Source organism: Acanthaster planci, linkage group LG09 (genome assembly GCF_054643075.1).
Source record: "Acanthaster planci isolate LZ-2023a linkage group LG09, COTS_SCS, whole genome shotgun sequence".
Taxonomy (NCBI): Eukaryota; Metazoa; Echinodermata; class Asteroidea; order Valvatida; family Acanthasteridae; genus Acanthaster; species Acanthaster planci.
The window spans coordinates 10,923,023-10,948,933 of NC_141785.1; the positions used below are offsets into that span (position 1 = coordinate 10,923,023).

General features: G+C 40.8%; 1 protein-coding gene across 8 annotated transcripts in view; it reads left to right on the forward strand.

Annotated features, from left to right (window-relative positions):
• Positions 1–1,089: 1,089 nt before the first annotated feature.
• LOC110981997 (uncharacterized) overlaps positions 1,090–25,911 on the forward strand; it is a 65,127-nt gene continuing 40,305 nt past the window's right edge. For 6 of the 8 annotated variants that reach the window (XM_022240099.2, XM_022240102.2, XM_087140607.1 and 3 more), the window contains exons 1-4: positions 1,090–1,170; positions 6,073–6,198; positions 8,455–8,812; positions 16,058–16,159. In XM_022240099.2, coding sequence (XP_022095791.1) covers positions 8,574–8,812; positions 16,058–16,159 — 341 coding nt within the window. In that variant the 5' untranslated portion in view covers positions 1,090–1,170; positions 6,073–6,198; positions 8,455–8,573. Of the gene's footprint in view, positions 1,245–6,072; positions 6,199–8,454; positions 8,813–16,057; positions 16,160–25,911 lie in introns of all 8 variants that reach the window. The other 2 variants (XM_022240101.2, XM_087140605.1) reach the window with 2 other exon arrangements.

Here is a 25,911-nt window from a genome sequence, read left to right on the forward strand (position 1 = left end):
CAGAGGCAGACACAGATCCCAGGGATGTTGATTCAAGTTATGGGAATGGGTTGGATATAGTTTGGTTGAGATGAGGCAGGTGATGGAGCGGGGCATACACATGCCATGAAGGTACCCCGATTTATTGTCTCCGACAAGGGCGGATCCAGACACGATTTTCTTTTTTTTTGGGGGGGGGAGTTGTTTGGGGCCTACTTTGAAAATATGTAACCTTTACTTTCTGACCTTTCTCTGGGGTGAAGCTAAAAGTTTAAGGGTTTTACTCGCGCTTTTAGGAATGAGTGAAGTGAAAGAGTCCCCAAGGCAACCTTATTACTTTGTTTTCAAAAAGAAATACATGTACACCTACATATTTGGGACGATGATTCCGTTGGCCCCCGGTCCCAACTGGACCAACCGATGGATTCCAATCATTCAAAGAAAAACAAAAGTGCGATTGTGGATACTCTGAACGTCCCCAACCTCGACTTATCTAGACATGTACATAAGAATGAAGAGTGAATTGTGTCTTGCAACTGTGCATGTTTCTATTCACGCGTAAGTGATATCCCAAAATACGTGTAATACAGCAGAGAGAGGGAACAAAATGTAACGAGTAAAACCACTTTTTGAGGAAAAATCTTCGAAAAAATATGAATAAAAAAGCACGGCTGTGCAGCCAACATTACGGACTGACATGTATTTAACATTTCGCACTCTTTATTAGCTCAAAAAGCCGTTCCTCATACCTTGTTGGATGACTCCAATTAATTATTTTCGTTCAGTTTTATAATTTGGAAAACTAAAAAATCAAATCTTCCAAGCGTTTTTGATACGCTTAATATTAAAGTTTATTCAACAATCTTTCGTTTCCTGTTTTATTGGAGATGTCATTTGTGACGGTGGCAGTCGATTTCTTTTCTTCAAAAGTGACGATTACCTATCCAAGGATTCCTAAAGTCCATCGCTGCTAAGAAAACTAAAAATAACATATTGCTTTATTAAAAATTCAAAATTTTACTGTCGGCGAATGTTAGCAACTAGCCTGCCCGAGCTGTACGTTGGAGGTGTAATTGCATAGCGCCCTCTATCTTCACGACCTGTCGCTGTTTCATTTTTGAACTGAGCATGCGCACACATCATTGCATTGTCGTTTGTCGTGTTTCGTACCCTACGCGAAAACGACAGAACGTAAGTTTCTTTCTTTTTTGCGTATTTTTAAACAACTGCTTGCTTAATCAACATATTGGAACCAAGGTTTTGACGTAAGTAGGCCAAACATTAACTGATGAAAGTGGATATGATGTTTAAACCATGGATCTTTCCTCCATGTTTTAACCGTGCCCATATAGCATCGTACAGCCCCGGCTAGCCCCAGACTGGGGCCAGTCTACAGTACCACTCTTCCGTACTACGACTAGTACTACATGTACCTGTCCGTCATGTCCAAATCCTTGGACCCACGACGGCCCATCCCAAGAGTGGAGACTTCGCAAAAATGCTTCGTACTATGAGCCGTATTTTTCTTGTAGTACTGCTCACACACCCAATCCAGTAATTGATCATCAAATTGCCTACGGGCTATTTTCAGTTTGTTTTTGTCCGTGAACTTTTGGTATTTCAGTAATATGTGTGACCGTCAGACAGTCACATGTAGTCACCAGGTCCCTTAACCAATTACTGTGAAAACCAATCAGACTTGAAAATAGGTGTTGATTATATAGTCACGCACATTACTGAGGGCCTGTATGGAGCGCCCTCACAGAGGACATACTCAGGCATATCACACAGGAACAAAGACCTGTCCTGTGAGGGCGCTCCATGCAGGCTCTCTATATTTGGTCATTTCAACATGGCTGTATTCCTTTACTAATCCTACGGTGATTAATTCTCGATCATTTGACGGGTGATAAACACAGTCGCAGAAATGTCAACTTGTACAATTTAGGCGTAATTTTTACAATTTGTTTAGTCCATTTATGACTGTACGATCCAGAAGAAGATTTTTACGATATCCAACTTAAGGTACAAAACCATACAGTTGTGTATAAACTCTGTGTGAGCTCGCATGGAGCCAGCCTCCTAATGCGCGTCAGAAACGTGTCGCTGGCATCCTGCCGTTTGTGCATATGAGCTGTGTGAGTAGCGGTAGAAACCAGCGTGATTGAATCATCCATTGGCCCTAATTAACGCTATGATGAACGGGGGCGAATAGGCACAATTAGTCTTCATACATGTACATGTATGCAACGTGATTGTGTATGCCCATGCATTGTACATGTACCGATATCGTACGCACAGACAAGGATTTGATTCTAGGATATTTTGTGAGCAACTGGCTTTGTTTTGCACAATGTCAGGGCTGTTTCGTGTAACCTAATTGAACCCACCTAATGACTTGCCCCAATGGTTGAGTTGTCAGTCCATTTGAGGCACATACTGTCCAGCTATTCGAGTTGTCTCAATGGTCGAGTGGTCCTGAGTCGAGATGGCAGATGATGAGTTGTCAGAGCCCCACCATTGTTTACTGCATGTACAGTACCTGAAAAGAGGCCTTGTACAGATAATGTACGTGAACCGGTCTGTGTTGGACATATCGATCATTGTTGATCTGCACAGTCATGTTACACTATCGGATGAAATTTAATAAAGATTGCTTAAACCTACCAGTAACAAAAACTTTAAGTGTGGTTGAAGGTTAAAGTTCCAATTTTCATTAAAAAGTTTGGTAGAAGTACATGTAAGTTCACTTACCGGTATCTCAATGACAGCTATCCATCGGTAATTCCAGAAATTAGGTGTCCTTTTTTTTTTCGTGTCCCTGTCACATCTGACATACACTTATGATTTTGTAAGTTCAGGACACATTTTTTAATTTCCAAGAGTGATGTACTAATGCAGATTGTCTGCTAAACAAATAGTAATAATTTGAGATGAATTCCGGTAATCTTTCTGTGTCAAATAACAAAGGTCAGATGTAACAGGGACACGAAAATGTCACACTTTTGTACCCCCAATTTCTGGAATTACCCCCGCAGAAACAGACAGAAGACCCCGTGAAGTGGTGTGTGACCAGTGGTTTACAAAGTGAAATTTATAGCCTTAACAGTCCCAAATCCTGCGATTTCAATGTGATTTTACATATGCCCTAGGGGGTTAGGCTAAGAAAAATTTCCTAAGAAAACATTTTAACCTGAACATCTTGAAAAGGAAACATAGTATTCAAAGCAAGCTCTGTTTTACACTGATGCACTGGTATACAAGTTGGAGGGCGCCCTCATTTGGATTGTTCAGAAACAGAATCTACTTCATCCCCTGGAAAAGATGAAGTGTTACCGAGGAGTCATAGATCTATATGTAAATATGTAAAAAAGTCCTTTTATGTCGGTCCATGGAGTTACATTGTACATATGTGTACCTGTACTGTACATACATATATATGTAAAGGTAGATAAAATCTTCAGGTGGTTACAAATCTTTCTGACAAATTGCATCATTGGATTCTATGGCCAACAAGCCATTGATTACAGAAGTGTTGACCCTTTGGGAAAGTGACGTCAGTGAACCAAACAAATCTGTGTCTCCAGATTTTATCTTAAGTACATTTTTAAAGTTAAGAAGAAAAGAATCCCTCTCAGTGAACCAGTCACTAGTCTGAAAAAAGTGAATGTGATTGGTCAGTGTGGGTGGAATGTGCTTCAAATATGATTCTGATTGGTGAATTATTGATATTCACAGTCATACATGTAGTCCACAGAAGAAAAAGATGTTCAGTGGAAGGGATTCTCAAAATAAGCTTTGAAATTTAATTTACTAAAATATCCTCCAAATTCTAAATGCTCAATGCAACACTATGTAAAAAGAAAATACATGTAACTTGAATTTTGGTCAGTTGAAAAAGATTTAGTGTTTTGCCTAAAATGGTTCACTTGTTTGTCATCCAATCCCATGATGAAGGTTGAATGTTGAAAAGGGTATTATCCATACTTAAATTTGCAGCGTCCTCACAAACTGGTGATCCTTGTCTGTCTCGGTGTTTGTCAAAATGCTTTCTGGCTAGTGTCAGTAGTGAAGTGAGATTGTATAAAGGTACTGATGATGAAAAGCAACTTCCAGCTTGCTTTAAAAAGTGTTTCATTCAAACATTTTCATTTTTTCATAGGAAGTGAACATACAGCATCTTGCTTAAATTGTACGCATGTACATGCAGTTAGTTACCACCATGTTAGATATTTCGCAGCAAAATTTATGAAAAAATTTTTGTCATAAAATTTGGACAACAAAGCCAAAGCTGCATCACACCACAGAGAGCAACATCTTGATTGTGCTAATTACATGATAAGTGCCATTAACAAAGTAAACAATTGGATTTTGTGTTAAGGTAATGAGATTGAAATCCAAGTAAATGTACCTATTGATTCCACACATCCCTCCCGTTGACTTGCGTATTGACCATTGTATGATGTACAGTACATTTCCAGTTATTTGTAGTTGAAAATGTACATGCAGCCAGCAGAAATGTGTTACTGCAGATGGCGTACATGTACTTGTGCGTACCCCACTGTGACAGCTGGTGTGCTCAGTCCACTTTTGTGAGAGCTTTGGCGCCAGCTTGAGTGCTTTTAATCAGAATTAATTTTCACACTTCAGTGCTGACAAACGGAACAGAACACAGAACTTGCTGCAACAAAGAAATCAATTAACTTTGTAAACTTCTTGCACTATCTGGCATTTGCCTGACATGACTCGGTACTTGCCCAGTTGTTGAAGCTGCATTTGGATCAATTTGATAAGGTGGAAGTTTCAGTTCACGTGATGTTTTGGGCATTGTTCGGGAAAGTGTGCACGAATTGCACTGCGAGTGTGATTTTGCGTGCGCGTGTTTGGAGTATTTGCAGCAGGTTTTCAACAGACCTTGATTGAGGTTTCTTTCATTTCAAAATACATACACATGTATTATAGATGTGCCTGAATTTGAAATGCTGTAATGTTTGCTGCCACCATGCAGCAGAAATTGTATATTGCTTCAGCCCTTACAGTGCACTTGGAATTCACGAATTGGGGGCACTCGCTGTTTGTCAGAGGGAATAGTGGGCCTATTTTGGCTGAAAATTTGATCTGCATGCATGTTACTAGTAACGTAACTAGTATCTCCACTGAGCACACCTGTGCACGAATTGCAGCGTACATACCGAAGGGGTGCGTTCGCATGGTTACTCCTGTTAACACGTGTACAGTGTAGGATGCGTTTGCATTACACTCGGGTGCAGGAGTATACTCCCCCTCTAGTGAGAGTATACTCTTGCTGACCCCCAGGTCATACTCCAGCCATTTGAGCGCTCGAGTATACTCGTGTCAACGCGAGTGCCTCGCTCGAACGCACCCGATTTGTATTGATATCAAGTTAGAAGTGAGCTCGAATTCTTGTGGTCCTTTTAACAGTTTTTCTTCCATGTACAGAACATGCACGTGATATGTTTTTTTGTGTCTGCTCTGTTCAACGGTAGCCCCAGCCTATCTAGCACTTGTAAAATTCATTAACTCCTCCCAAGCACTACATGTGCCAGCATGTACATGTGCATTATTGATTTGTCCTTGGATGGTCCCTTTCTGTCCCTGAACACTGGCAGCAAATTGTACAGTGCATGAACAAAATGTGCAAGTGTTATCAGGGAGTATTGATCACTGCAGGGTGCAGGCTCAAAACTGCAGCATCACAGATAATCTTGTTGTGTCAGTCAGGGAACCAGTATTGATTAATTACTGGCACTGGTAGCCAGGCTCCTCCATTGTAATTAATTGGTATTGCTCAGTGAACCAGTATTGATTTGCATCTCAGGTGTATGAAATACATGTACATGTATTTAGTTTTTGCGTGCCGGTTGGTTTCCTACACACAGTTGCTGACTGTAATGCTTACGTGCCATGTACTGGAACGAACAGGTCACACCACCTGCATGTTGTGAAATGCAAATTGTAACCTTGTGCTTTATTGCTGTCAGAGAGCTCAGAGCTGTCCTGCCTTGGCCGGCAATCCTCATAATTCTTTAGCATCATCTACACGTTGATAATTATTCATGCTTGTTTCTGCAGTGCGTGTTTGGGCTGTGTTGTGATGCTGTGCAGTGAATGCTACCAGATACGGTACACGTACCACAAGTGGACTGACTGTGTCTCCTTTTCTGTTAACTGTTGACAAGTGGAGACAATTTTTACAAGGTATAGTACATGTACGTGTACATGTATGTGTTTGTTTACTACAAAAATGTGGATAAAGTGCACTATGTGCTTTGTACGTACCATTTGTACAAATTGTAGAGGAATATCGTACAGACACTGTTTGCAGTGTGTGTGTGGGTGTACCTGTATGTGTGTTGGTCATATTTTTGTATTCAGTTAATTGATAATGGTTGATTATGCCCATCTTTGTAGAGTATTGTACAGTGTACATGTAACTTGCATTTTTGTTGTGTCTCTTCTGGACACTGTTGTGTAGCAATTTGATTTGTTCTGGTTCTAAATTTGAGATGTAAACAGTGAATGTGCCCACCAGTTTGTCATTTTTCCAGAATGTAGGAGAGCTCCGTTTTCATGTGTATTTAACTTTCAAGGCTACATGTACATGTACTGTAGGTACATGTATTCATCGATAAGCTGTACATGTAAATTGCACTTGCCATATTTTCTTTGAAACAAATAACTTCCATGTTTTTATAAATTCAAAACGTCAGTACCGTGGACATGTACATGTATACAGTATATTGGTTATACCCACGTACGCATATCGACACATTTTTTTAATGTCTCTTGTGGCTTAATTTCCAATTTGCATGTGCCGTGATAGAAACCTCAACCACTGTAGGGTTTTGGAGCTGCGCTGTCAGTCAAACTGCTCTGTAAAAAAATGCAGCCATCTGGAGAAATACAGAATGAATGGAGTCATTAAAATGCATTATGCAAAGGACCGATCTTACTCGGTTATAAATATGCTCTGTTTGCACAGTGGTCTACCTGTGCATGATTGTCTGCATACTCATTCAGAAGTACCTGCTTTGTCTAAGGGTGATAAAAAGGAACCATCTGGCAGAAGGAGCAACTTCATAAATTGAGCATTTTTCTTCAAAACATACATTGTACATTTGCACTGTCTACTGATGTCTGTATATACCGGTACACACAATGTACATGTACATGCATACATGTTACAAGTGATTGATGAATGTGTGCTGAAGTTCACAGACATTAATGTACAGTACTGGTACCTTCTTTTGTGGGGCACAATGATAAATTCTGCTTTGTTGGATGTGCATGTATGTACCGTAGACCTGTATTTTTTTTTGGGGGGGGGACTTTTTTCTACTGACTCCGTGGGCAGCCACCGGTGTACATGTACTGGGTAAAAAATAACAGTAAGAGAGTTTGGAGGGCATTTCTTTCAAATGAAATGAACACTTCAGAGGGTACTGCTTGGTTCCCGAAATGAGTTTGTCAAGCCTTTTTGCACCACATTCAAAGCACCGGTACAGTAGACTTGTTTCTTTATTCCCAGGTCCTTCTTTATTTCCAATATCTCATTTGCCCCAGATTTCACCTCCAATGGTACAGGTACACCTGTACATGTACTCCATAGTAGCACTGTTCAGATAGTTTGAGGATGAAAAAAAAAAACAGAAACCATCATTGCTTTATGTTGGCTTACAGAGGGGCCTGTACCCGTTACATACATGTACATGTACACTGCATGTTCGTATTTTACATGTAACAGTGTAATGTGTCTTGTATTCTGCATAAACTGTGCATGCATGCAGTGTATGTAAATCATTGTCTCTGTATTTTCACTTGCCCTGAGCACATTTGTGTACAAATCAAACTGGATGGTTTCAAGACAAATTCTTTATACTGTTGTGAAAGTTAGGATGGCATTCTTTGCACGTTGGTTTTATGGGAGGAAGCATATGAAACTGGCAATAAATGGTTGTAGATGAAATGTACATACATTAAGTGTATGAACTATAAAGTTATATTGTGTACTTGTGTAATTTTTAAATCACCCAGCTCAAGCCATTGTCCACATGTTGACTATTGGAAGGTGAATTGTTCCCTGAACTTTTAGTAATGGTTGTCAACTTATGTGAAATTTCGGTGTGTGAACATTTACCAGTACATGGTACGGTATATATACTCTCAAGCTTCCAGGATTCTTTAACCCTAACCTTCCCCAACCACACAGAATTAAACAGTAGTAAAGGCCAGCAACCCTTGCGGGGTTAGGGTTAACATCCACTTTGTGCAAGGTTGAAAGGGTTCAGGAGAGCCACCATTTGTTGAGAAACGCTTGATGTCACTTTGGAAGTTAACGTTCTGGTATAAAGGAAGTGTTCTTTGCATTTTGGAGGATTTGAGAGGATTGTGAAAGCCTTCTAGCAAAATTGCATTTGTTTGATTAAAAGATTTGTTTATTTCTTCCCTCTTCAGATCTCATAGCAGCTGACATTACAAGTGACTGCTTGCTTCCGAAGATTGCATCTGCACCCTCGAGCCAGTCCTGTCACTGACCAGCTGTAGTGGTCGACCCGTCGACTGACCCGGCCACAATGTACAACGGCGTGGGCCTGGCCACGGCCCGGGGCAGCGGCACCAATGGCTTCGTTCAGCGCAACTTTGCCCTGGTGCGCAACCAGTCCCAGAAGTTGGACTACAAGTCGGCGGAGGAGGTGGAGAAGCAGGAGGCGCTGCTGCTGCGCCGGCCCAACCAGGAGATCCTGGCTCACGAGCGCAAGCGGCAGGTGGAGCTCAAGTGCGTGGAGATGAAGGAGATTATGGAAGAGCAGGGGTAGGTTCGATTTTCTTTCTGCTCAAATGTTTTAAGGCAAGTTTGTCCAAGATACCAGACGGTTGAGTACAGGCACGTACAACTAAATTTTGACCAGCAGAAACTGAAATTGTCATTAAAATGAATTCCCTGCTTAGTTTTACTTTCTTTAAATGTTTTTCTTGTTCTCATTGTCTTGTGCCCTTAGCTTTCCAGTGACTTTGTATTATTGCAGTGTGGTTGGAGCTGTACTAAAAATGGCCATTCTTCCACCAGTTTCTTTCAGTTTATTAAAATGAAACGTGACATGCTTGAGGATATGTAGTACTCCGTACCCGATTTGAAATTACGAATGCTAGGCAAAGGTTTGAAATATTTAATAGGTTTCCTTGGCCTTCAAGCAAGGTTCATCTCACAGATGTGTCATCAATCATACTACCACTCTGTCAAGAGTGGATGTTGCTGTAGACTTATCATTGACTACATTGTACTCTGACGTACCTGTGCAGTAGTACATACAATATTTTTACTTCTGATTAGGTTGACTCTTATTCCAAATACTGTAGATTGTTGAGTTATTCTTTGCCTTTGGTACTACAAATGTGGACAGCTTGGAAAGTGTGCATCTGGTGAGACGAAGGGCAAGATTTGTCTGCTGGCTACTTTAAGAGTATGTCCTTGGCATTCATGGCTTTTTTGTGCAAATTCAGTTGTAAATTGGTCCTGCGTGCCACACACCCTTTGGAAGGTTAAGCTTGAGTAACACACAGGGAGAGTTCAACCACCCTTGCTGTCCAAAATGCCATACAAGAATGTGCTGTGGGTTTTCTGCTCAACATTTATAATGGTTAGATTTGCAAAAGTTCTCGGCAAATTGTACCAGTACGTGTAGAAAGAGTCTTTTTTGATCAGATTTTGGTCTACCTTGTTTGTCAACATCTTTCATCAAAGTTAATGTGGTATGCAGTGAAGACCTCAACAAGAGATATTACCGTACCCATACAGGGCAGGAACTTTGTTCTTGAAAGGGCTACATGCACATGTAGGCAATTTCTCACTTGCAAAGGGCACTTGTTATCAACTTGTCTAGGAGGACATTTCAATGGGCATTGAGGCAAAGACTAAGGGCATCAAGGCAAAGGCCTCCGATCCCTCCGTGAAGTTCCTGCCCAGCTGCCCATTCAGGTACCCGTACCCGGTAGATCTAGAACTTTTCAGTTCAAACCTTGTTTCTTGCGGCACACTCCTTCCTCTGAGTACATGTAGGTCCAGTATAGTCGATCAGAATTACATAGTTGAAAGGGGGGATAATTTCATTCTTCCTGACATGCAAGAGAAATCGCATTTTGAATGAAAAACAGAGGTGTAGACATTCGCTGTGGGCATCCCGGCTACGCGTAGGGTAAGTTAAAGACGAGAAAGAGACCTTCACCTCAAAATTGGTCGTTGTACATGTACATTCAGGTTTTCCCTTCTTTCTTGAACAGACGTGGTAGAGTTGAACGCCCTCCCTGTACAGCCCAAGGGCTTAATGGACCGTGTACTTCCCCGAGTCCTCCTACCAAGTGCACATCGCAATCAATGTCCTGTTAATTAACACAGCATCAGATTATTGATTACAAGATTGCTGTGTCAGTTGAAATATCACTTGGGGAGTCCTTTTATCATGTCCGCAGGAATTAGATCTGTACACTAGAAATTATTACCAGGGATCTGGGGAACCGTGATTTGTTATCCAAGGCACTTTTAACTGAGCTAATGCATTGAAATCCTATTGCATATTACACATGGCCAAGTACTTGTATATATGTACCAGTACGTGTAAGAGTGTGGTAAGTACATGTACCTACATCGCCGTACATGTACATGTAACAACTAACAAAAGACTTCCAAGGTGGATCCCAGTAAAAATTTCACAGGATAGTTACAAGATAGCATACAAGTGCATACGTTCTACAATTGGAGACCATTCGTATGCGGGCAGCACATGTTATGCAGGGCTTGATGAAAGAGATCAACGGACTTCTTTTGAGAGCAGGACTGTCAAATAAATGTCTCTCAAATCACCGTAACGTTACTGAATACTTTCTCTGATGGCATACTTGTATAAATACATGTACAGTGTACATGTACCTAAGGTTAGATCTTATGCCTTTAAGAATGCGCTGACCAGAAATGTTCAAGTGAACTTTACGGGTTGGAAGTGTCAGTCAATAGACTTCATGCATTTTTGAAAACTTCCATTCCTACAAATTTAGTATACACACCCATAAGCGCTAGCAAACTGAGCCGGATTATGAGATCCACCACCCTTAAATAAAAATCTTATTCCTCACACCAGCTCCAGATCTCAGCAAAACTTAAGGGAACATGCAAAAGAAATTACGTTCAGGCTGGAGACAACATTCTTTGGGCATAACTGTGTGGACAGGTCCTCTAATAACTGAAGAACTAGTTCATGCACCCCCGGTTCCCTGCAATCGCAACTAGTTTCTCTTGCTTCTCTTTCGGCAGCAAAATCCAGCAATTTTTTCTTTAATCCGTTCGACAATAATGCTGGCGCCGAGATGTTTCCTATTCGTGGCTGTGGGCGATTTAGCTGCACGCGCCACTCGATACCATGGAAGATCAAATGGAGTGTGTAATTAACACTACCTCAAGCCCTTCTCCGTTTTTTTTTTTTTTCTTTTCCCCTCAGCAGTAATGACCAAATATCACTTTTAGTCAAGGGTCGCCGTAGCATGCAAGCCTGCACTTGAGGAATTCACTGAAAATCCTTAACGTGTTGATTTCCTATTAAGTTGCCCGTGTAGGTCTCACTAAACTTGGTCTAAAGCACGGTTGTTGAACTCTGGGATAGTTTCTGTTGACAAACGTGTACGTTGTACATGGACATATAATGGTACATGTACCAGTACATGTACTGGGTACATATATGTAAAGCAGAATTTCATTTGAGATACATTTGCCTCCCATTTTTCCCCTTTGATGCGATAAAATCGGAAAGGTTTGGATTTTTATTAACGTGTTAACATGTGTATTTATTTTTGTGCCTGCACCTGCTGAGCATTAGCTACTGGTACTTGATAGGATTTATTCAATATTGGGAATGATTTTTTTTGTTTTCCTGTTGAATTTTAATCGATCATTCCTCCAGTTTTCCTTGTTTGGTCTAATTTCGTACATTCACGCCCTTTGATAAGTGTCATATTCATGTAATATACATGTAAAGTCATCCTCTCCAGTGCCGATATATCACATGTACTTGGAAAGAAAAGGCTGATGCTGACATTTGTTTTCCTTTTTCCCCTTCCTTTTACTCTGCTGTCGGCTCACTTAATGGTCTCGTGTTGTGCAGACGTGCTGGTAGGTACATGTACTACTTAAATTAATAAGAGTGTGCACAAATCCTGCCCAAAGGGGAGTTTTTCATTTGTTCATGTCCACACAGCACAGTACTTACGGTACATGCATCAGCAGACATGTACAAAAAAGTGTGTGCAGCTTGACATGTACTACGTGTTGGGAAGGAAGAGGCTTTTTGTTATTTCGATGCCAATTATGGACATTTCCGAAATGTCAGCGTTGACACCCATCAGATTCTAGAAAGTCTTTGAAGTGCGGTGCATGTTGAGAAAATCATTGGATTTGATCTCTGAGTTTAAAACTAGCCGAGGAAGATCATTTGTAAATTAACTTGCGATTGTTTTAGTTCTGTAGCCAGTTGATGAAATTTAAAATTGCCATCGGAACAAAGCAACACTGTGTGAACCTTTATTCTTCAATGAACTTCAACAAGGTGTACAGTAGCATAAGGTTCCAGGACATTTTGTAGGATTGATTGCAGCAGTGTAGCCTACCTACATCCCTTAACATCAACCTATGTATAATTGTTGAATGTACAGGGGTCATTCTATAAATTTAGGGTCCAAAGTATGACATTTTTCCATCCTTGTTCATGTTGTTACCTCTGACGTGTATACCATCTGACGAATTTGACAAGGGATGTACCGGGGTATCACTGAAATTGATTTCAAACTATTTTTATTTGCTTGACAGGCAATTTGCAGTACTTATTCAGTCTTGGAAATTAATGAGTGCTAAATATTGAAAATCAAATGCCAGACCTAACAGTTGAACAGGGACAGGAAAAAAAATGGACCCCAAACATGCCAAATTTACAGAATGACTCAATGAATGTACATGTACCGTATAATGTACATGTACACGTATTTGTAGATTTTTTTTTTAAAGCACTGACAAAGGTTGAGCCCAACCATACTTTTCTTCGTGGCGCTCAATGGCTCTTGAAAGTTAAACCACCCAAAGAATATGCTATCTGTTTCCTATAAAGTGAAAGAAAGATTGTGGATAATTTGGGAGAGTTTTATGGCACAAGGCATAGGATTTGATATTTGAAAAAGCTACGAGTAGAGGGTAAAGTTTAAATGTACTGATGACTGGTAATGGAGGATTGAAAACCCCTAAGTGCTTGTACAAGCAACAGAGGAAAGTTTAGCAAGATTTGATACAGTCGGATCTGACAAGCTAATGTTCTTCTCATGGACATGATGGTGTCCGTATTTTAGGATACGTGTGGGTAATTCCAGAAATAAGGGGTCCCTTTTTTTTTAATGTGATTTTTTAAGTTCAGAATACATTTTCTAATTTTTAATAATAATTTTTAAGTAATACATGTACATGTCGTTTGAAATCGATTCAAATAACAAAGGCCAAATGTAACAGGGAAACCAAAATGTCACACTTTTGGACACCTAATTCCTGGAATTACACATGTACATGTACATGTACATCTTCAGACCCAATCACACTGTATCCCTGCCATCAAAGCTAATGAGTAGAAGCAACTGATGCGTCAATGAGTGACAGTGCCCGAGAGATAACAGCACCATGCCCGCAGTCACCGTCGCATGATGGGTCCCGGGATTTGCCCACTCGGGTGTGAACATTGCCGGCGATCATCACCGAGGCTATAATTGTACACGGCTCTAATGATGCCGTGTCGTGCCAAGGGGAGATCAGCCAAGATGCGCTCGAATGAATTGAGACATTTGCGGCAAAGAGGAAAGGTTACCTAGTCACACAGTGATGTTACCTGGCAACTAGACGTGTGTGGTCCATAATGGACGGCACAATTCATCGGTCATGTGTATAACATGTACTTGGTACCCGTACACGTACTAATTAGCTCTCCCGGCTCAGTTACTAGTACGCTGTTTACGCACAGTACATGTTGCTGTATTTAATCACAATCACCTTGTACTGATATTCTGTACACGTACTGCTTTCATGTCCAACAACTGACTGAAGCTACCTGTAGGCGATGCTTTCACATCCAGACATTATACATGTACATGTATATTACACATGTACGTGTATGTGACCCAGCGCATCGAAATCAGGAGTAACTTTCTAAGCGACTTTTTGAGATGTGTACATGAAAGCTTTCTCTCTCTGACCATGTACATGTCTCAAAAACGTCACTTTGAGACTTGCTCCTGATTTTGATGTGCCGGGTCACATATGTACATAATGTGTATGTACTGCACATGCAGACTTGTTACCGGATCATGTTGGGTACAGTACACATTGAAATATAGATGTTACGGGGACCAAAAATGTTATAAGGATAACTTTTGTTCCCACGATGCAATTCTGACTTTCCTAACAAAAGGGGATCCCTTAACATACTGGCACATGTAGGGAAGGCCTACCCACAGTCATCTTTTGCTACATCAGGGGTCAAAATTAACGGTGGTCCCCTGGCCCGAGACCAGTAGAAAAGTCGACAGACCAGCTGATCTAATAAATCTGGTGGGCCATTTGAAATCTGATGTCTTTTCTGTCTTCACAAACATCTTCCAATAACCTTTTCACACTTTAAAATGCTTGTTTTTATTTGTCTTGCCACTTACATTTGCAATAAAAAAAAAAAGCTGTTATTTTCACAGCTTTCCATTCACGTTTCGCAGTGGTGAAAACACCTGCGCAAAGCTCAGTGCATTAAACGAAGCTGCTCTGGTTCCCGCCGCGCTGCACCCATACAAAAGAATGCATGATAGAAATGTAACTAGAACCAGTCTGTACTGTACATGTACTGAATGTGCTGTACATGTCCACTACATCGGCCGTGCACCCCTGAGGCTGCAGGTCGAAGAGACATTGATGTTGCAAGAGGTTTTGTGCAACTTAATTCACGGAACTTGGTCTTTTATTTATGTATTTTTGCGTTCATGAGTTTTATTTGAGGTTGTTCTGCCCGCTGGTCTGGATGCATCACGCACGCTTATAATTACCACGCGATACACGGACATTGTTGGCCAATTTGCCATCACTATCGCCTGATAATTTTCCCATGAATTGCTGAATGGAGTGATTTTTACATAAAGACAGGTGTAAATCACTTTTTGAGATAATTGTGGAAGCTTTCGTCACCATTAATGCCATTCAATCAGCACAAAAAAAGTTGTCCCCCCAAACAAAAAAATTTCCGACCTACTGACCCTATTTTTGAGAGGCATAGCACAACTGTTTTGGGGCCTAATAAAAGACTGTGTGTATTGCAGTAGGTCTAAGTTACATGTACATGTAAATAACCATAAGAATCGTAGATTCTGAGAAATCTTGGGCAAATGTTTGATCCTATTGGGGCAAGCAGATTTATTGCACGGCCTGCCTGATCAGGCAAACTAAAAAAATACATCGCGGCCTGCACCCTAACAAGGATTGCTCAAGCGGCTGTGTGTGCGGTTCTGGTAGGACCACCAAACTTTGGATCAGTGAAATTTCTGAAGTACTGGTCCTGCTGGCTACCATGAAGAAAGGTTAATTTCCCTGTACATGTACCTGTACATAGTATGTACATTTAGACCAGAGAGAAGAAGTATTTCGGTTTCATATTGTTCTCATATATGTCATTCAATATCATGCTCCCTCTCTGACAAAGTACAGGCAGTTTTCAAAAGCACTAGTAATTATATGTATGTGTACGTGTACCTCGGATTGGAAAATGGCCTTTGTTCCCCGTGTATCATTTTGTCTGTAGTAAAGTGAAACAAGAAAGCTACACTGTCGTACAGTGTTGCAGCTGGACCTCTGCATTCGAATGTGTGCCAAAGAAAGATGGGAAAAATTCTTTTTCTACATGTACATGTACATCTACACATAGGTCATCATTGTAGGGTGTCAATGGTATAGAAGATATTTCATGTGGGAAATATTTCTTTTGGTACTGTATATTCGTAGGTATTCGGAAGAAGAGATCACGCGCAAAGTGGCAGCTTTCCGCAAGATGCTGATGAGTAAAGAAGGAGTCAAAGACGATGACGAACCACTTACAAAGTCACAGTGAGTAATGCTTTCAAATGACGGGAATCCTATTTTTAATGGAAGTACAAAGAAATGCTTGCTCATTTCAGTGCTGCGTTTGAGTTTGAGAGGAAATATTTAAGGGATAAATAAGGTATTTAAGGGATGTTCTAGATCTTCCAGTATACGGGTGCAGTAGAATGCCACAATGTGAAATGCATGTGGTGGTTGCCGCTGGGACTTTATTCCAACTCTAGTTTTTATGTTGGGGAAAGGGCACGCCCTTTATTTCATCGTCTTGGATTTGGGAATTTCGAGAAATTGTTGGGGTTATAAAACTTTCATTTTGCGAGCCTTTGAATACCAACCCTAATAACCTGCACCAAAAGGTGAAATTACAAAGTCAGTCTGATGGAATTGGAAAGTTCAACCACAGCCCTCTAATGAGAAGATTGGTGACCTGCGTTTAATGCAATTTGTGCTGTTTTTGCTTTGGGGAAGAGTGCTTACAAAGTCACTGCACACTGCATCATGACATTTCCGAATGAAGGTTCAGACCAGTGTTGTAATCAAGACCCATGAAAACCATCCAAAGACCTGCTGTCTGAATTCAAGTGACAAGCAATTAAAATGAACGGCCACAAAAAGCATTGCATTGTTCACTCTGTTATTTGCATTGTAAATGGGCTTGTGAACGGTTGTGTGATGGCCTGGACAGTATATGTACATGTACAACTGTGATTTACATGTACATGTACGTGTCCGTTATGATGTGATATATGCAGCCATCTTTGTATGGGAACACGACCTGTAATGTGTAGACAAATGGAAAATTGCACAAAAATAGCGAGCAGTAAAATAAGAACTTCTGCCTCTTTCGCATAAATTTTCCTAACTAAAATGAATATGGACATCAAACTTCCATCAGTGGATAGAGGGACATTGGCTCTTTGTACATGTGTAGGCCTGTGGTATGCATGTACTTGATGCTGGATGAGCAGATGACAGCAGTGAATCTGGGCTTAGAATAGCCCACTTTTTTGGCACTCATGGTTTCTGGTAGTTTTCTAAAGATATGTACATGTAGATGGAAATGTTGAGCTACCCATCCAATCCCTATTTTATCTGCTCAAGCCAATTGCAGGTAGCCCAGCCAAGCAGTCACCTTCCACAGACAGAATCTCCCCTCGTAGATTCCAGAATTTATTCTCGGTGAGCTGAGCCGGCCAATTTTTTCTCAATTCTGTCAGAAGTTCACTGCTCGCGTGATAATTGATTTTGCCCGTAGCCGGCGGCCCTGCGGACGTGGGCGCTCGGAGTCGAATTGCAGAAATTCAGCCAGAACTAGTGAAATCTTAAGCAGACGTGGAAATCCAAGTTGGTGAAGTGTGTGTCAAACTGATGGATGGAATGAACTGAAAAAAATTCCATTTTGTGGAACATGGTCGTGTAGTAGAGGCAAGGACATTTTGCCTTTTGAAAATATTGATGGCACTACACGTACGTGTATGTACCTGGACATCCCTCGACAGCCGTAAAGAGCCAAATGTTAGCCAACCAAATGTAATTTAGCCCTTCAGTCATTCGTGATCCTCTTAAAGGGCCCACGCTGTGAAGCCCACAAATTGTACTGACTACTTGAATTGGCCTTCCTGGTTTAGTTTGCCTTTGCTATTATGGGAACTTCTCTAGCATACATGCAGTATCTCATATAGAGATAATTTCAGAAATTAGGGGTCCATTTTTTCGTGTCTCTGTTTCATCTGACGTACATGTATGATTTTTGTAAGTACACCTTTACTAATTTCCGAGAGTGATAAATTAGTGCAAATTACCTGCTGAGCAAATAGTAATAGTTTGAAAACAATTCTGGTGATATTTCCATGGCAAATAACAAAGGTAAGATGTCACAATTTTGGACCCCTTATTTCTGGATTTCCCCATAGTACAGAACTACATTGTACAGTTACAATGTACAGTACAATGTACATAAACATTTGTATACATTTAAATGGTATTGTAACGTGGGGAGTCTTGTACCGGTAGGTGTCTCATGCACGTACAGTAGTGAAGGTACATGTATACTACTTGTACTTTTGATTTCTGAAAGTTCTTGCCGTGCGTCTGGCACATGATGCCGCGCACATGTAAAAATAATTGACAGCGTCTCTACGAATTCAGGTAACCGCTTCCCCCCTTGCTGTGAAAGTCACGTACGGTATTTGCTCACCTCAAAATTAGCGCGTCAAGTGCTGGCAGATAAATCAGCATGGGCTGACTAATTAGAGACTGATCAAAATATGCAAGATCCCGCTGTACCGGTAGATGTCTGTGGCGAAGGTTGACGAGTGGAGAGACGGTAGCCCACTCTATATACCATGGAGCTGGGTCCTACAAGTACATGTACTGTACTGTAGTAGCTCTACATGTACAGAGTGAATGAGACATAAAGAGTTCCACCCAGCTCTGTTTTTACCAGTAGACATACATGTATGTTCCACAGTCATACCATGATCACACAGTGATCAAGTGACTCGTTTTAAATGAGCAGCATGTTGGTGACGTGTACCGGTCGGCCCCCTACATGTACTCTTAGTTTGGTTGTTACTTCATGGGTTCATGGAGTGTCTCCCTGCTGAGATTAAATAGAGGAAGGCGTCCCATGGCGTACCAGGGTTTTAAAAAAAATAAAAAATCATGAATTAATTTTTAATTAATTTTTTTGTAATTGCACCCAAGACAGAGGAAATGCCCACATTGAAAAACAGGTTGTATAAAATTTCTTTACTCTTCGCCTGCATTGAGTTACCATTCATGTATACAGCACACATTGTATGGTAAGTTGTTCAATATTTTTTGCTACAAATGCAGTGATACAGTGTACATGGTACTTGCAAAAGTGAGAGAGTACCGTATTAGAATGTGACTGTATAAATACAGACACATTATGTGGTTCATGTGTACGTGTATGTAGATGTGCTGGTTTGAGTCTGATAACTGCAGTTGGTCTTGCTCCACTGATCTTTAATCCTCCTGCTGGTAATGTTGATGCAATTGAATGTAAATATATTTTACTTGTGCATTTATATTGCATGTAAAATATTCAACTTAATGCAGCCCTAGCAGCCAGTAACAGGGGCAATGAGGCCAAAATTTCCACGAAACAAAGACCCTGAGGTGTAATATTTTCTGCAAAACGAGTTTAGAAATTGGAAAAACATCCCCCGCGCTGTAAAGTTGACCAACCTATTTCTTCACGGAATAATCATTTACACGTGTGTACATGTACATGTAGTTGAGTCTGCTGGGTGCGATCCAAAACCACTTCTTGTGGGACAAAAGACCCAGCCGTAGCTGTAGCTATGGAGGCCTGTTTAAGACACAACCTAAGCTTGTCTATGCATGTGTCAGCTGGGTTACTGCACATTATGCCGGGCGAGGGTGGCTGGCCCAATGCACCCAGCCGTATGTGCTAGGCACCTGCGGCAAATAATCACCCATGAATGTTTGGCTGCAGAACAAAATACACGTACATTTTACGTACATGTATTGTAAATCGAAGCCAATTGCAGTGCAGGCAAGCCTCATCATGCGGTACGGTGCTGCAACGTGGCACGTCAGGTCTGCCAGCTCGGCTGGCCTGGCTATATGTGCACCCATGTGGCCTGAAGACGACCATGTGCTGGTATACTGCAACACGAAATACACTCATGTGAATACGAAAATTTACAGGAAAATAGGTATTTTTTCAGGGGGCACCACTGCCAGGAAGAATGGAGCAAACAAAGGGGACATTTTCAGGGCACCATGGCCAATTGTAAGGGCACCGTCCGCAGTGGCTGCAGTGAAATTTGAGCGCTGTACATGTACCTGTATAAGTGTCGCCATGCTGGCTTATTTGAAAGTCACTTGTAACAAAGGTTCAAAAAAGGAACCTATGCACTGGAAAATATGTACGCAGTTCACATAACTTTCACCTGTGCTGTGTATCTTACCGGTATGCCAGTACCAACACATTTTTACAGTATGGTCTTCTGCCGTGTACACACAGAATATGTACTGGTACGGCACATGTACACTGTACATGTGCACATGTACATTTGCGTCAGTGTCAGGATTGGCGGGAGAATTGGCAAGGTTTGCAGCCAGAATCCCGACGAGAGCACTGAAGTGGAAACGTGGGAGGTGGTCTCCCTTGGACATGTCAGGGTGTATGAGCTTGTGTACACCTACAGTGCATCTGTCGACAGTAAATTTCCTCTATAACTTTGCATGAAACCCTTTTGCATAAACTTGACACTCAATAAATTAAGGCAACTACCGGTGGTTACTAGAACATGTAGCTATGGTACACATACACGACCGTTACCGGTAGACCCACTTCTATATACATTTACTTACATGTTATGTATTTGTGCATGATTGTTTAATGCCAGCAGTGTTCTTCATATGGTACTACATTGTGCATACACATATCAAGATGCATGGACTTTCAATTCATAGAATGAACAAAGTATAAGCACCATCGATGTAACGATACATTGATATATCGATATTATCAATGTGGGTTTGATATCGATATCGCCGATGTGAGTTATTTGGTTATATAAAAAATATCAGATTTTGGAGAATTATCAAAAATATCGGAAATGTCAAACTTTGAAAACATTGATATTGAAAAATATATCGAAAATATCGCTACCGAGGAACAAACTTGATTAAAAAATACGAAAGTGCATGGTCACATTACCGTAATTTTCAATAAGCCACGACTTACGTTGGTTCTGAGTGAAAAATGCCCCTGTAGCTTATACATGTAATCCGGACGGCTTATACAGCGACATTTGAAGAATAAATTCAGTCACCTACATGTATCTCAGTCTCGCACTCAATAATTCGCGTACACTTTGTCTCAAAAATATCACAAAATTTATCCTCCAAAACAGAGAATTATTTGCCAACCAAACGTACGTACATGTACACGTACATGTACGTAGACTACCACCTCGTGCTGATGATATCGCTATGCACGGTAGTGTGTATCCCATCCCACGTAGGCAACGTGAGCAATACAGATGCAAGAACATGTCGCCAACGTGAATGGGGTCAGACCGTTACAGTGTAGGGGGTGTACCCTTAGAACAATTTACCAGCAATTCACGCCTGTTATAATACCTTGAAAATTAAAATGAATAAAATTGGATACATCGATAATATCGATATGAAAAAAAACGATGTATAGGTATCAGTCAAAATACGATATTGACAGTGCCAAACAAAGTGTGCTAAGTTCACATGTAGCTACTAGAACTTCAAAGAAGAGGCTGTTTCCGGCATTCATACCAAGTCTTACAAGTTTTCCATTTCCAGAGATACTCATCCACTAGAATTTCAACTGAAAATTCAGTAGGCCAAATGTGGACTGGTCAAGAAGCTACACAGAGGGCAGGCTGCTACTTCTCGTGTATCAATTAACACCACATAAATAATCCAACTCTGGAGGGTCCGGACTACATGTACATGTATGTGTATATTGCCATATACCCCCTGATAGACAAGGGTATTCAAGGCTCGATCATCGGCCTCTGAATACGATACTGCCGTGTTTACAGCTCGGGTGTCGAGTGGGTGTAGCTGTCTGGCACTTGATTTTGGAATTGCACTTTTTTTTGTTTGAAAAAGGAACGAGTGATGACATACATGTGAAGCACTCTTTGGTCTTGTCATGGTACATGTGTGCACTCAGCAGCGGAGTGGGAGATGGGATGATGGGAGGGAGGCGAGCAAGGAGCCAACCTTTCTGTCGGTGGCACGCTGACAACCGCTCGCCGTGATTGAAACAAATTCCGAGTGGTTGTCTACGTGTTTAGTACCATCGAGCACGTACATCGAACACGTACCCTGAAGCTGAGATGGCAAGTTTTGCATACTGGAAACTTGTACCATACAGTGTACATGAAGCTGTAGTCCAGGTACATACTTTAAGTGAATGAGGGAAATGACACTCCATCTGTCATTGGCGTAACTTTGCATTACCACTCCCGAGACCGTGAACTCTGGGTGCAACAATTTGTGCTTGTCTTTTTATTCACCAACTGCACAGCAAATAGGCTGTAGTATGGTACAACTTGACACTGAAGTGACACTGAATGCACGGACCTTGATTTTCTCTATTGAAAACGGCCCTTTTCCTGGATTATGAGCCACAAAAAACATAGGCGGGACCCTAACACCTTGGCAATTTTCCAATGGGCTTTTCTGTGGTTGCAGTAACAAGCTACAGTGCACAGGTACTAGAGCAGGTTTGTACATGTAAAACACTGCAATACACATGTAATATACTGTTGCTTATTTGTGCTTGGTGCTTGTACAAATAAATTTTGGTCCAGTTTTGAAGAATCTTTAATTAAGCCAGCCCATTAAATTGACATTTACCCCAAGCTGAAGGATGCAGATGCCTTTTTTTCCGAGACACTCAACACTGAATATGCCATAAATGCCAAGAGTTTTTACACAACTGCTGCACTGTTCCAAAATTGAAATCAGTGTTTCTCATCATCCCACCTGCCAAATTAAAAAAAAAAAGGTGGCAGATGAGTTCGTAAATCTGGTTGTCTAATGACCGTTGCATTTGACACCTTGCTCTGGCCATCTTGTCTCTCAAGATGACGGCTCCTAACAGCCAGCCAGGGATAGAGGAGGGATGTACATGTATATATTGGTTTTTAATCTGGAGTGGGGGGCTTGCCGGAATCATTGGCAGTGCTGATCACAAGGAAGTCATCTGCGCAAAATCAAACGTTAATGAGAAGTTCTCGGGACAGTTGTGGGGTGTTTTGGGTCCGTAATTTACAGTTAGTGGGTTCTCATTCTTCCGCTTTGCACACACACACAGAGGCTTCCTGTTTATGGGAGTCGCATTGCCGGTGTGAGCCCTGTGCAGTTTTTGTTCCTCTATTTATTCACTCCAGCGTTGGTCTGGGAGAATGTACATGTCCGTGTATGGCATGCCATGTATGGTGTTCAAACTTTAAGTGCACAGATAAGTACACTGTTTAACAAGTTTTTGGGGTTGGTCAGCTGAGAATTTCTCTCTTGAGGACCACAGTAACCATAGCAACCACCGCATCATGATCAGTATCATAACCTCTAGTTGGGCTCATTGCCTTGCATTGTGTTTTGATGATTTTTAGCAAGTTTTTATTAACCAAGCTAATTTTTGTAGCTGCTTGGGAGTTTTTTGCGAGGAAGTTATTCCCTGAATTCGTTTTATAAGTTACAAACTGTTGATTAGAAGCCTCCCTTTCAGTGTTTTTCTAAATCTGGCTTTAAACACTGGGTCCATTTTTTGTTTTCATCACAAACTTGAAATTAGAGTATACAGCAACTAATTTGTCATGAAAGTTTATTTTATTAATTTCATTTCTTCTTTCAACTTTATAAAAATTAAGAGTTAACGTCACTTTCAATTTCAATATTGCCGGCTCATGAATAAAACCTCTTGACGTCATTGCAAAAGGTAGTTTTTATAAAGTATTCTGAGTTGTACAAATGGGAAAGTATGCTTATTTGTACAAAATAATGAGACAGATGAATCGATAATTAATGTTTCCTTGTTGATATCAGAATGGAACCAGGTGAAATTGTCACAGCTGCCAGTGTATGAGTTATGTGAAGTGGTGCACTTTATGGAATTTATCACAATATCTGCAAAGTGTGATTTGTAGCACTTTGTTGGTTGGAGATGGTAGTGTTCCATGAACTAATCACCTACATGTACTGTACATGTACATGTATACTGATCACGTTTTATTCAGCAAAGAAGTGCATTCAGCAGTGACCCATCTTGAATTCACTGGTACCTTCTATGTACATGTAGTTTGTGTTGTTTGTACATGTATGCACCGGTACGTCTACACGTATGTATACAGTACGGCAATGTAAAGTTTCACATTCAGAGACCCTTGGCATCACTGAAGTGCATCAGTGCACTGCGGGCTGATGCTGAAACTGGCAGTTTGACTGAACCCTGCCGCAGCAGTGTCTCGCTGAACTGGAGGAGGCATGTGTGACTGCATGCTCTGATGCCTCGTGAAGCAAACCTTAAATATTTAATTCATTATTCACTTCTCGGCCGGCGAGGCCTTAGCCTGCGGGATGTTTCCGACGGCAGGCAGTAATTGGGCCAAATCAGAACTGTGAAAAATGGAATAAAAAAAAAGAAAGCAAAAGAACTCGGTGAGATGATGATCCAGCACGTGGTGCGTGGCGATGCATTTCATTCTAATGATCTTGAATATGATTTGATGAATAATTAACATATCATTACACGTACAGGAGAGTGCCTGGGAACGACCATTTGCATATTTCCAAGGGAGATGATAGTGCCCTCACCCTGTATGTGGGATGACAGTTCAAAATTTGATGCCTTACAGAGAAAGAAAATTAGGTCATTTTGGTGAATTGCATGTACATGTACGGGCCTCAGAGTCTCTGTGAAGCAATTTTGAAATTCAAATTTTTAAACAGAAAGTTGTATTTTTTATTGTTTTAAGAGCTACCGGTAGTGTTCCGGTACATGCCAGTGTGTTTTAGTTATGTGCATACATCACTGGTTCCAGGTACATGTACCCCATGTACATGCACGACAGTCACCCATGGTCAGGTTCCAGAAACAGGATGCTTTTCTACATGGTACATGTACACGTATTTGTCTTACGGTACTTGGCACCGCACATGTATGTGCACGACATGTACTTACATACATGTATGTACATGTACATGTACGTGTACCTGCAGGTCCACGTACACTTTTTATTTTGTGTATACTTTTTTTATTTGAGATATTTTACTGCCGAAAAAAATTGTCATTTGACTTTTTCCAGAAACTGTCCCTTTGAGATTGCCCAAGTTCTCGTCATCAAAATGTGCATTTGATGTTTTGAAATTTAAAAAAAAATGTGCATTTGATGTTTTGAAATTTAAAAAAAAATGTGCATTTGATGTTTTGAAATTAAAAAAAAAAAAGTGCATTTGATGTTTTGAAATTTAAAAAAATTTTTTTTTATTCAAATGAGAACACCATCTAGACAAACAAAAAATGAAAGGACTAGACCCCATTCATATTGCTGGGAAAAAAATGACAATATACATGTGCGTGTAGGATGTGCTACATGTACATGTATGTGCATTTGATATTTCAATTTAATTGCAGCCGTCCAGGGTGAGAACCCCTTGTTTTCTCTGTCAATAACTGTCTCCACCCTTCCTCCCCAGCCACTTGCCTCGGATGTACATGTAATTTTGATTTAATCACAACTCATTGCTTGTTTCCACTCAATACTAATTGATCTGTGATGCAGGCGGCTTTTATTTTTTATGCATCGCATGCCTGATCTTCACGCAGTCTAAATTAAAAGATTGACAGTCAGTCTTATGGGTTAGACGTGTACAGTGGACGTGTATGTCCCCTGAGCACCACTTCAGAGATTTGTGAACAAAATGAAGAAAAGAATGTGGCAGGGTTAGTCGAGAACCAATGGAAGCCATCACGGCGATTGAAATGTGATAAGGATTTGTAGCGGCCAGTAGATAGGCAGAAGGACTTCAGCATTTTCAATTTTCGTTTCGCACATCACTGTCAGTTTGGACAGGCCTGCACTCAAAAAAAAAGTTTTTGGCATCAGGCCAGAGGATATTATTGATCTTTCAGTTGGAGTCAAAAGAAACCCAGTTTTAGATGACTCTTGGACAAGCTACATGTACTAGTACATGTATAGTGTACATGTACA